Source organism: Festucalex cinctus, chromosome 12 (assembly GCF_051991245.1).
Source record: "Festucalex cinctus isolate MCC-2025b chromosome 12, RoL_Fcin_1.0, whole genome shotgun sequence".
Taxonomy (NCBI): domain Eukaryota; kingdom Metazoa; phylum Chordata; class Actinopteri; order Syngnathiformes; family Syngnathidae; genus Festucalex; species Festucalex cinctus.
Window position 1 is genome coordinate 20,815,028 of NC_135422.1, and position 13,399 is coordinate 20,828,426.

The window sequence follows — 13,399 nt, forward strand, 5'->3', positions numbered from 1 at the left end:
GGGTGTTTATATATCAGAAGTACTACTGGTATCGGTACTTGGTTTTGGTATCGGCAATAACTGAAGAGTTGAGTAGTTATACTGGTATCAGTCTAAAAAAAATTATATCAACCATCCAAAGTGTTTAATCTAAAAAAGAACCACTAATTTAACATTCCAAAAGATAGACCTACTAAAAGTAACCAAAAATAAACCAGTATACTTTGAATTTACTGTCCTACTTTGTATATTCATGGGTAGTATAGCAGTATGTATGCTGCTGCCTTGCATGCAGGCAGTGCCCCGATATACAGCCACTACCGGTCCAAAATTTGCATCAAGAGCATCAGGCGCAAAAAAAACATGGTAAACAAATCAAATGAATCGCTAAAGGTGATGATGAACCAACGAAAGCAACAACAAAAATAATGCTTTCGCTGAAAAAGTATCATCTATGCTGTTTTTTTTTTGTTTTTTTTAAAGCTGCAACAGCAATTTGTAACAATCATTTGTTGTACAAGAACATTAATGAGTGCTCTGTGATTGGCTGACGACCAGTTCAGAGAGTACCCAGCCTCTCGCCCAGAGTCAGCTGGGATAGGCTCCAGCACGCCTGTGACCCAAGTTGCGATAAGTGAGATGGATCTTTAAACCAAGAGTACCAATCCAGAGACGTTAAAAATATCAAAAGTGTTTTGTGAAGCTTCATTTGTCCCCCAAGTTACAGCCTAAATGGACTGAACAGGCATCTGCAGCCGTATCAACAAATTAAAGCATTTCATGATGCTGGATGATGTCTTTATAGCAGGTGGTCGAATATACCTGTAAAATTTTACTGTATAACTACACACCATTATTTACTTGTCTATGTGTAATTTCGTAGACTGCAGTTTGTTGCTGAGTCAAAAATGGGAAAAGAATAAATCAATTTATTACGCCTTATTTTCTTTACTGAGCTAAAACAGTAAATTCTTGTAAACCCCAACAGTCAGTCAAACGATTTGTTTTATACAACCTGTGAGCAAACAATAAATCTGAAACACAAAATAACTGAACTTACTATTACATCTTAATCTACGGGTTGACTACTGTAGATAAAAGCACTTGCAGAGTTATTAAATGTAAATTAAAAAGGCACAGTTGAGTCAGTGCACAGTATGTGCTATACAGACCCAAATATCAAAATCATATTAACTTCGGCATCCAAACAGTACATACAACATTCTACAAAAGAAACAAATGAAAAAAAACAAAAACATGCTCAAATATTCAAAGATCAGAAGTTCACATTGATTTCTCAATTAATATGAGAAAGTTTCATATGACAATGTATTTAGAATTGTTTTAAATAGCAGAATGATTAAAAGTTTCCTACTTTAAAAGAATCTAATCTTTTTCCCAAGGTCTCCTTTTCTGGTGACGCAGTTGTCCCTTCAAAAAGACAGAATACAAAAAGTTATGATATGACATCATCGAAACGACAGGCACAGATTCACACATTCTCATTCACTGTTTTAAAGAACCTGCTAGCATGGTTTCTCCCATTCTTCATAGTGATGTTGACAATTGGTACGACTATATCATTAAAATGATGGTATGAAATTGTACTTACCGAATACATTTTGGAGAGGTTGTTGAAAAGCACTTGGCCTGCGCTCACTTTGTTCCTCACCCCTCGTATGGTTCCATTTTTGCTGCAGATATTGAGCCGCGTGTTGCTGAAGAGCGTCTCTCTCTTGGCACTAGCATACAAAAGCAGGTCATCGGGTTCGCCGCCGTTCTCTTCCATCGAAGATTCAGCCAGCAGGCCTTTCAGGTGGCTGTTGGCCTCGCTCGGGGGAGACAAGACCCTCTGCTGTGCTCCTGGACCGCCGGTGCCGTCCAAGTCCACTGGGTCAGACACCGACCGGCAGCGTCGCGTCTCGTCCTTGAACACCTCAGCCAACACGCGGCCACTGTTGGCAGACGCTACTCTGAAGCGAACTGTCCTCACAGTCTCCTGTTTCACTTTGGAGCCTTCCATTGAAACACAAGAATACTTCACATTTCACACCCCCGGTCAACAACATTGGACGTATTCTTTCAGCCTAAGCCATAGCCAAATTACTGCACAATTATCAAACAAAAACACCGACGTGCCAAAATGAACTGAAAATAGCCAGAGTACAAAAAGTAGACACCAAACTATTGAATAATGAAGGAGCCTCTGTCATGGCAACAGCTAAAACAGGCAAACTGTAAACTGATACAGGTCAACATGTTCAATTATTGACTCGTAGTTTTCCAGGAGCAGTTATTGGTGTCTTGTCTTGAAAAGACATACGAGCAGAGGTGTGATAAGCTGCCAGTGACTAAGAATGACCCCTCAAGGAACTACCAATGACCTTTTGTGCAAATTGCTCTCTGCCTGGTGACTTTTATTTGACCCTGCAATTTGACGAGTATCTAAATGGAGTATTGTAGGCCAACTTGGCAGTGACTCTGTAAACATGGCCTGTAACTGTGGCGTTCAAAGCACTTTATCAAGTCTTATAGTCACTATTTTGAAAACATATAAAAGGACTGTACAGTAATGCAGGTGCATCAACCTCGGGAAAAGTTTTGTTTTTGTTTTTTTGCTTAAAATATCTTACTTTAACCTCCTGGATCCCTTGCTGATTTGGCATTCGTTTTTACTGGCCACTTTACACCTCAATTCGAGGCACAGATTCGGGCAGATACGTCTCAGCTAATATGAATGTTTATGGAATGTGGGAGGAAGCCAGAGTACACAGAGAAAACAAACGCAAGCTTGAAGAGAACATACAAACTATCCCTAAGAGGGTCTGAGCTGAGTAGAACCCAAAACCTTTCATCACTGTCAGCTAGAGGTGCGAATCAAACATTCCCCTTTGCTCCCCACTTTCTATAAAAGTAACCTGCTGTTTAAAGCTTAATAAATTCATTTGGCATTTATCAGTTCTTATTTATAATACTCTGCAAATTGTGAGATGGTTAATTAGGTGATTCTATACCACAAGAAACATCTGGTGTCACAGGGAATCATCCAATTTCAAGTCTTGGTTGATTGGTCGTGACTTGAGCCTTCAGCAACTGTCATTTTCAGTTGAAAGCATGTGACAAAATGGTTACATTATGCTCTAATGCTATACAGTATATGCAATGCTTTCTGGGATTGACCTGTAATTCTACTCCGGTGCTGCAGATGGCAGTAACACGCTGCTATGGGGCATTAACCAACAGATGAGATTCACGTGGGACACAGGCAACATGGGGAAAAGAAGGCACAACAAGCAACTTTTTACTAGTCTGACCAAAAAACAGAAGAAACACTTGAAAGAGTTTGGAGAGGAGCATCCATTTCACGACGTGTAAGTTGTAACCAAAACGTCTAAAAGGCTGAAAGTGCAGGATTCTTAGTCAAAGGAGCTAAGTAGAGCCACACTGTATATTTACGATATTTACCATATTAACGAAACGCTAACAAATCTAATTTGTTTCTGTTCTTCTAACTTTCTCCGTGTGTTCTTTCCACAGAGTCAGTGACAAATCTGAAAAGACACAAATAGTGGAACTGGTGAGTGATGCTGGCTAAGCCCTTAACGCACTGATTATTTTGCCGTGAATCAGGGGAGAACTACAGGTACAAATTCAGCGCCAGTGATCCTGTACCAGTTGGTACAGCGGTGCGAGGTCACGGGTTCAAATTCCGCTCTGTATCCCCACCCCCCAAAACTATAATGTTTAAAATTTTTGGAGCCGTTTTGTTTCACGTGTTTATTGAATAATTGAACAGTTGTTTTCGGTGACAAAACAAAATGAACACTTCGTGAAAAGGAACAGAAGTGGTTGAAGCGCGGCAGGAATCACGCAAATTGTCTGACTCACGGCAAAATAACAGTTTCCCCAGCAGCCTAAACATCACGCTAAAATAACCTGTAATCATGGTAAAATGCCAGTCAATATTATTTATTGCTTTTACTATGTTTTTAAGATAAAGATTTTTGAAAAATATTTTAAAATATTGCTGTAATTTACATTGATTTGAATGCTAACCTGAGTATTACTCTAATTACAGTAACAGTGTTAAAAGTTAAAGCACTACTTGCTTGTTTGCTAATCAATGCTAATGTGTGATTTTGGCTCAAGAGTACAAGTGAGGTGTTGCAATGCTCGCCAGTCAAGCACAAACTATATAGACTATATGATATATATATTGTTTTTTAACTTTAAAAGGGAGAAATGACAAAGACATTTTAGAGGGTGCTCAATAGCTTTTTAATATTTAGAAGAATATTTGGGAGCCAAATGTACTACAGCCACCGTTAAATTTTGTGCATGAATTATTTGAGAATTCATTGGGAGGATGGAAAATGTCCTCCAATTTTATAATAACCCATATATGCATGCTAATATTTTAACATTTAAGGCACCAAGCCCAGAACCGTCTGACGCTGAGCTGGATGATTTGGATTTGGAGGAGGAAGTGGAGCCAGAGCAGAAAACAGCCTATCAGAAACTTCTTTCCACCCTTAGTCAGCCCAACCACCATGATGAAAGTGAAGAGAGCAGCACTGATGAAGAAGAGGAGCTTGTTGATGGAGGCATGCTAATAGTAAAATATGCATATGGAAGATAAATATGATCATTACAACTGGAATAAATGAATTGCAGAAAACTGTGACGATCAGGATGATGGCGATGAAGAGGCTGGTGAGGAGGATGAGGAAACCGAGGATTCTGGTGTAGCGCTTTCTCAGTCATTGGAAGGCAAGGAGGAGGAGGAGGAGGAAGCAGGCGGCGAGGAATTCATCGACAAGGAGAATGAGTCCCAATTCTGCCTGGAGACCAACGAAAGGGGGCAAGAAGACATTGATGATGTTGCTGACCAAGACAAAGGTAAGGATCAATCAATAAGCATTTCTACAAAAAAAAAAATACAAATGTTTTTTTCCTAGTTTTATTTCAAGTTGGTTTGATATTTCCAGAACTTAAATAAAAAATATATACTGGTATTTTGTACTTCAAGATATGTTTGCCCAGCATTTGGGCACGGAGCTGAGTGAAGATGATGTGCAAAAGATTACCTCAGGCGGCAAAGCGAAGGCCCAGATCACGGTACTCACTCTGACCGTAACCTGCACAGTGTGCTATTAAATCATTTCATTAATAAATATTTTTTTTTTCATTTTGTTTTGCTGAACAAACTTAGTGGCCAAAATTTGGCTCACTTCTTTGCGTCACTCCCTTGGAGAGGTTCGGCCCCATCTGCTCTTATAAAGACACTGAGCTCCCGGCCTTCCACAAACTCTTGGAAGCCAGTTGGAAGAATATAAACGTATCTGGAAATTCCAAAGAGGAAGCTGAGGAGACGAGCCCTTTCCAGTTGGAGCTGTTGGCTCTCATGGGAACGTACAAAGACGTCTACTACCCCGAGACCTGCCCTTTGAAGGTGGGCCCGCAGGTTCGAAGCGCTTACTGCCTCCATGTTCTCAACCACGTGCTGAAAGCCAACTCCTGCGTCCTGGCTCACAACGCTCAGCTCCGAGAGCATCAGCAGCAGGCTAAGCGTGGAGAAGTGTTGCAAGATGAACCAAGAGACCAAGGTCTTACCCGGCCCAAGGTAAATGCTCTCTACGCTCAATGAATACTTGGTTCCTTTGCAGGTGGATTGACGTTTGTACAACAGTGTTTTTTGTTTTTTTTGTTTTTTTAATTTGTGAAACGGCATTGACTGTAAGCTACAGTGGATATAAAAAGTCTACATAACCCTGTTTAAATGCCAGGTTTCAGGGACCATATAAATCAGTCCCTACATTAATTTATCTGAAAGCTGCTCCTTACTGTGCAGTGTTCACACTTTTCGACCAGGTGGCGGGGCTAACATTAGAAGAAAAAAATGTTGCCATCATTTGGGTATACAACCGTTTTCATGAAAATGTATTGTAAAGTAATGTAAAATATCGGGATATGTATCGCCTTGAAGGTAGAGATGGAAAAGCTGAGGCTTTCTGAAACAATGAACCACTTTCGAGAAAATTGCCTTAAAATGAAGCATTGCTTCGAGGCATTAGACACACAAAAAAACAAACATAACATAAAACATGAACACCAATACGAATGATCATAACCTTTCCTATTTTGTATCATGTAATTGAGGCTTGAATGACTGCAGGCAGGTTTGTCAAACACCGAGTTCATCTTTCCCTCAAAATAGTCGCTGAGACGTCTGTGACGTTCGAGGCCTCGTTTGCGATGGTCACGTGATTTTCGGCATGTCCTGAAACAGTTGTTGGGACACTGCTTCGACACGCCTCCGCTTCATTTGCTCGAATCAGATTCAAGCAGGAAGGCTCGGGCGTAACATCTCTACTTGAAGGCCATATATGGCATACGTACGTTTCACAATATGTGTCGTTTCGTGACAACGCTATTATGAATATTGTGTGTGTATGGTGAGGCAATACCCAGCCCTAGTGGCCTCAGTTTTAAGAGGGTGTACACAAAAAAAAAGTCTGACCACCTGATCTCTGTTGTTTATTTCTCCTCACCCTTCTGGAAAATATTTTTTCTCTCAATTGAGTTATACAGATTATATTTTACGTTAATGGAGTAAAAATTCCAGAAATATTTATCTTAATCTTGTTTTCTATACCACAGAAATCATTTGAACAATCATTTTTTTCCCCACTTACTGTCGACTGAAGATGACATCACCTGTGCTGAGGAAACGGTTAATGACCAATCATGGTTCAGTTTGCTGACCAAGCCCAGAAAAGAGGTGAGCCATGATTGGCCTTTACATACTTCCTCAGCGCAGGTGATGTCATCATCTGTCGACAGCAAGCAGAACAATTTCTTTTAAAAGGTATTAATTGTACATGAAAAATAATGCTGTTATCAAATTCCTTTTGGACAAAATATTAACTTTTCACTGAAGAAAATGGCTTAATGAGTCAAGTATCCCTTTACACACGCGCAACAGGTGATCTGACTTATTTAATAATCCGCAGAATAAGAAAGAGAAAAAAAAAAAGATTGTTTAGCCCATCAAAATTGACATAATTTTTCTTGGCAAACAGGATGTCACCACAGCAACAGTGTTCAATGAACATTCTTCTTGAACATTCGGATGAAACAACCCCAGTTTCAAGACAATCAGATAAAATCTCGTGGGCCTCTACCCAGCTTCAGATGCTGGCCAGTCCAAATTTCAAAATCATGGCCATAAATAATAATAATAATCCTAACGAGGACAAACACTACACAATGCAGATGGATGGGAGAATCTTTGACTTAAACGAATACTGTGCAACTCTTAAACGTATGATGTTGGAACACGACAGGTCCTGATTCTAGCGCCGTTCCGAGGCAGCGTTCTTCATATCGTCCAAACACTCATCAGTTTACTGGAGAGCAAAGGCAAGAAGGTGGTGGTCAGCAACAAGAAGCGGTTCAAGGACGAGTTTGGACAGGTTGACGACAAACCCACCAATCTGCGCAGACCGGATGATTACCACGCCATATTCTCTGGCAACGTGGACGATCATTTCAGGATAGGTGCGGCTGAAGCAAAAAAAAATAATAAAATAAAATAAAAAATCTGATGTTAGTCCACGTTGCTGATTTTCTCTCTTTCTCCTCAGGTGTCTCCATAATCAAGGGCAACATGCGCCTCTACTCGCCCTTCTACTCATCAGACATCATTATCGCTTCTCCACTGGGCCTGCGCACAGTTATTGGAGTGGAAGGAGAATATAAGAGAGACTTTGACTTCCTCTCCTCCATCCAGATACTTGTAGTGGACAAGGCTGATGTGTTCCTCATGCAGAACTGGGAACACGTTTTGGTAGGAACACACTCCCCCTCTGAACTTTGCTTTAGATTTTGTCTTCGTATACAAGTACTGTTTATCCATCCATTTTCTTCTGCTTATTTGGTTTGTGTCATGAGGGCAGCAGCCTAAGTGGAGCAGCCCGAGCCAGAAAAGAAGTTAAAATCCACAGCAACATTAATTACTACAAATGACATTTTTGCTGCTACTGGTAGATAAAATGAAGTCTTATTGATTAACAGTTTGTGTTTTTGTTGTTTTCGTTAAAGTAATACAAGACTTAGGAAAAACTAACCAGCTATTCTGTGAAATGGTTAATTTCAACTCTTCCCTGAAAAAATTCTCAATTTTATGATTTTATAGCACTTTTTATGAATATTTTTGCATTAATAAGTACAGTATCGGCCATTTTGGACAGTCGTGATCATCGTGACGTATCGTGTACGTAAAATACACATTGAATGACATGGGTGCCAGTGACAACAAAAAGATTCACGTGGAATTATCACGTCCCACGGCGGACATCAACGGTGGAAGTACGCCTTATTGCAAAGAAGCTCTTCTTCAAAAGCAGGACAGCCATGGAGAACTCGGCAAAGATTTGTGTCCAGCCTAAAGCTGGATGACACTGGCCGACTCATTCAGCCAGCCGGCTCATAGCAAGTTGAAGTTGGGGACCGTCTGCAAGTTGCGTGTTACAGAGGTTCAAATTACCAGTCAAGTCACCATTGACATTGTTCACTCTGGAAATGTAAGTTGTGCACGGTCCCTAACCTGGACAGTAAACATCCGGGGAAATTTTACTCTGCTAGGCCAAGCTACATGTCGTGTGCTAAGCACGCTTTAGCCCACATTAGGAGAGGCCACCGCCTCACGCCCACACGGAATGTATGGATTTTAGCCTGATCAGAATTGGTGCAGTATTTGGGATAGAAGACGGCCTTTTTTCTTGCCCATTACGTCCGCAAACTTCCATTGAAATGAACGAAGGCGGCTTTCGTTTATGCACAGATACGTCATCATGATCACGTGACCAGGATAATGGCGTTCACCACTGTATGTTCTTATTTTGATACAGTTTAAAAGAAAATTGAGGGAATAAGATGCCAGAGATATTTGCACTTTTATTCTTTATACACAATACCTAATCCAATACTGGAAAATGAGTTATAAGTCTTGTATCGCTTTAAGTTATTCTTTTCTACATATATGTCTTATTGTATTTGAGAATTTTCCTTCATTTCTTTCTCCCCCACCAGCACGTGATGACGCACATGAACCTGCAGCCACTGGAGTCGCACGGAGTGGACTTTTCCAGGGTTCGAATGTGGAATCTCAACAACTGGGCCAGACATTACCGGCAAACACTTGTGTTCAGTTCCATCCCGGACCCTCAGATCAACAACATCCTCACCAAACAGTCTGTCAACTACCGCGGACAGGTTCTCCCTTTCATAGGCCCATTTTTTTTCCTGAACTGAGCCAAAATAGAAATTACTGTTGCTCCATCGAATCAAATCACAACCTTGACAATTTCTTATTTTTGTCGACTGAAGTTACAGTGCTTCTTTTTACCATTGGATGATATTTTTCCATATTGTGTTTTTCCCCAGCTCTCAGTTAAGAACATCCCCAAGACAGGGTCCATATGTCAGGTTCTTGTTCAGCTGCCCCACGTCTTCCAGATGTTCTCCTCCGATAGCTTCTTGAATCATGATGCGAGGTGGGTGAACCATCATGACAACTCTGCGTGATGAAATTGTTCAACAATCTCCACTCAGGCATTTGAAAATATTACATTCACATCGTATTTTAAATATATTTTTACATTGATTACTAACTAGTGATTGGATTTTTGGCTCTTTTCGGTGAGCCGGTTCGTTTGGATCGTCTCAGTGAAAAGATCTCTCTTTGGCTCTCAAACGGCTCTTTTAACTTTAGCTTTTCTTTTAAATATTTACGACAAATTTACCATACATTTTGATAAATGACTTTGTGAACTAAATATTGCACTCTACTGACTGCAAATAGCAACAATTATCAAGCAAAGAAAATCATTTTTTTCTCATTTTATTGAACAAATTCATAGGCTCCATACAATAAACAAGAAACAAAAGTAAAACTTCAACCAACAACAATCAAAAAACAAAAATAGTGAGTAGTAATTTAACTGCAACAACAGCAGCGAACAAAACAAACATTAGCTACTCACCCTGTCCAGGATAAAAGACCTTTCTTTATTTTAAATTTAACATATCAACTTGGACGGGCTGATCCGGCTCCATCTCTCATCTGACTTGAACCAATTAAAATGTCTCCAAATGTTACTGCGTTTTCGGCTCATCTTGTACAAACCGAGTTTGTGTGTCCTCCTTTCCTCTCCGGTTTTCTCCTCCTCCTGTCTCTCTCTGTCTGCGGCTGCGCAGACGAGGCGGAGCAATGTGCTTCACGTGCACGGAGAAAAACGCTTATATCGCTGATTGATTTTCACAATTATTTAATTACATTTCTTTTTTCTTTTTGTCTCTGCTTCCTGTAGGTTTCAGTTCTTTGTTGATAAAGTGCTGCCTCAGTACAAGGACTCGGTGATGTCGCACACGCTGATCTACATTCCGTCTTACTTCGACTACGTCCGATTGCGCAACTACATGAAGAAACTGGAGATGAGCTTTGCAAGCGTGTGCGAGTATTCCAGCAAATCGGAGGTGTCTCGAGCAAGGCACTTCTTCCTGAAAGGCGATAAACACTTCATGCTATTTACAGAACGCTTCCACTTCTACAAGAGGTGAGTGCTGTCGTGGAATTTCTAAAATGGAAACGCATTACTTGAGAAAAGAGATTTGTCTTTATTTTAGTAGCGTCACAAATGCCATGTAGCATATTAACTATTGTGAGCATATCACACACGTGACGGGAGAATAGCCCAATACAATTACAATTACAATCCTCCCCATCGGAATGAGTTTGTTTTGATGGACACACCAAGTTAATGATTTAGTCAGTTACTGTTATATAGTTTGCAATAAAAAATATGGTTCTGCGTTCACCTGTTTAAAGGGCGAATGCTCTGATTTGTTTGAATGTGATACAAAAAAAAAAAAACAATAATTCTTAGGTCATCCAATTTTAAAGTGACCTTAACTATACCTATTAGTAAAAAGCAAAAACAATAAAATATGAAGCCTTAACTTTAATGTAGGGATTTACGATAATGCTGTTTTCTACCAATACTGATAAAGTAATAATTTAGAAAGCGAAAATGTTGATAACTGATGAGTAAGCCCATAATTGTTTGTAAAAATGAACTTGAATACAAATACACTTTGGAGTCCTATTATAAGTCTAACGTAAACTTTACGCAATGTTTCAATGTATGTAAAGCACCATGAAGCTGAATTATATTGATATGAGCCACAACAGATGGACCAACGTGGCATGTCTATTATTATCACCTGATTTCTTTATTATCTGGCTTATCTTTATGAAATCAAATTACCGATACTTTTCGGCAAATTTCTTTATTAACTGGTTGATCTGTATTTTGTCTAATTTGTCAATAATTGCCAATAATTTTCAGCAAATTTCTGACTTGATTATTGAAAAATATTTTTTATTTTTTTATTTTTTGCTGTAGCAGTAAATTTAGGGTCATAATTTATCTGTACCGTGTAGAAGCATTTTTTTTTTTCAGTTTTGTAGCATCTGTTGGAATGTATCATATCAGAGAATAATTATGACATGCCCACACCATAACTGCCACATTTTCACACATCATGTTGTGTGTTTTGGATCATGAGCGGTTCTTTTCCTTCTTACCATTCATTGTTTTACAGTATTTCAAATATTGTACGTTGTAGTGGTGTATCAGTGATGGCCAACTACCTATTGGCCTAACTGTATCGAGTAAATGTTGTGTGTTTGTGTAAAATCTTGAAATGTGTCTTATTTTTTTTCTCTTTAGGTACACCATCAAAGGGATTCAGAATCTGATATTTTACGGCCTTCCCTCCTTCCCACACTTCTACAGCGAGGTGTGTAACATGCTGACTGCTGGGGGTCAGGGAGAGGAGGCCAGTTGGACGTGCACGGCCATGTACTCGCGCTTTGATGCCCACAAACTGGCCGCCATCACCGGTGCCCAGCGAGCCGGACAGATGCTGCACTCCAACAAGAGCCTTCACCTCTTTATAACAGGCGGGGAAGATCAATCGGGAATGAGCGGGACAGTTAAAACCGGTTGATGGGATCTGATCGCATGCCAGGTGCGCAAAGGTTGTTGATATATTATCAGTCACTCAAGTCCATAAACCGTGTTTAGCATCATGATTGTGGTTTGAGTCGTTAGTGTTATTGCTGCAAGGTGATGCCACGTTTTTTTTTCAGATGTTTCAAGAATCAGCAAATAAATGTTTTACAGGCTTCATTAATATCCACAGTGTGTTGTGTTCACTCCGTTTTTGGATACTAGACACCATAGAACGCATAAGTGTTTTGATACTTTTTAGCTAACTATCTTAACTTTCTCTGTCCCACTCACTTAATTATTAACTCTTGGGCCGCAGTTAGCAGGACCTTGGCCACAGAATTATAGCGTTTTTTTTCCAGTTCGAAGATTTGAAGTTGGTTCTTCTATCCGTTCTTCTATCAGCCTTCATCATGGCAGATGAGACGCAAAAGCTCAGCCTCAAGCGTGAACTGGGCCTGGTGGGAGCCGTGTCTCTCATCGGTGGGACGATGATTGGCTCAGGGATCTTCATGTCACCGCAGACGGTGCTCGCCAGCATCGGCAGCCCCGGAGCCAGCCTGGTGGTGTGGGCATGCTGCGGTCTGCTGGTCATACTTGCTTCTTTCTGCTATGCCGAGATGGGGACCGTCATTCGAGAATCAGGAGGAGAGTACATCTACATCCTCAGGACGTCCGGCCCAGTCGTCGCCTTTTTGTTAGCCTTCAGCTCTGTGTTATTTGTCAGACCCGCCAGTGTGGTTGGCATCTCGCTTAGTTTCGCTCAGTATGTGGTGGCCCCCTTCTACTCGGATTGCGCGCCTCCCGTTTTGGTGGTCAAGTGTGTGGCCGCGGCTGCGATCATCACTTTAGCTACAGTAAATTGTCTCAATGTTCGCTTCTCCATGTCGGTGCAAGTGTTTTTTATGGTGGCCAAGGTCCTGGGACTGGCAGTTATCATAGTGGGAGGCGTCGTGATGCTTGCCAGAGGGGACACGGAAAACTTTCACGACTCCTTTGAAAACTCAAATATTGGCATTCATCCAGTTGGTATTGCTTTCTACCAGGGTTTGTGGTCATTTGATGGCTGGAATAATCTCAACTATGTGACAGAGGAATTAAAACGCCCAGAGGTACAGTAGGTTTTTCAGATCTTTTCATTTGATGTACGTTATATAAAGCCAGCTTTGTTGTCTTTTCGTCATTAAAATCCTATTGTAGAAAAAAAAATTGCTTTTCTCCAAGCCAGAAAAACCAGTTGTAAAAAAAACGTAATGATGTATTTTAAGTGGTGGTAACAGTGTTCACCACTAGGTGGTAGACATAGCCTCCAATCCCTCCAACTGTACTTCTCCAGAGAAGAA

At 40.5% G+C, this 13,399-nt stretch overlaps 1 protein-coding gene across 1 annotated transcript; it reads left to right on the forward strand.

The window, feature by feature from the left end:
- Positions 1 to 3,178: 3,178 nt before the first annotated feature.
- On the forward strand, positions 3,179 to 12,236 carry utp25 (UTP25 small subunit processor component). Its single transcript, XM_077538718.1, has 12 exons — positions 3,179 to 3,350; positions 3,517 to 3,556; positions 4,409 to 4,583; positions 4,654 to 4,878; positions 5,009 to 5,097; positions 5,192 to 5,602; positions 7,326 to 7,539; positions 7,626 to 7,828; positions 9,073 to 9,255; positions 9,427 to 9,536; positions 10,353 to 10,598; positions 11,775 to 12,236. Exons 1-12 carry the CDS (start codon positions 3,223 to 3,225, stop codon positions 12,052 to 12,054), a joined length of 2,304 nt encoding a protein of 767 aa, XP_077394844.1. The 5' UTR covers positions 3,179 to 3,222; the 3' UTR covers positions 12,055 to 12,236.
- The last annotated feature ends 1,163 nt before the right edge of the window (positions 12,237 to 13,399 follow it).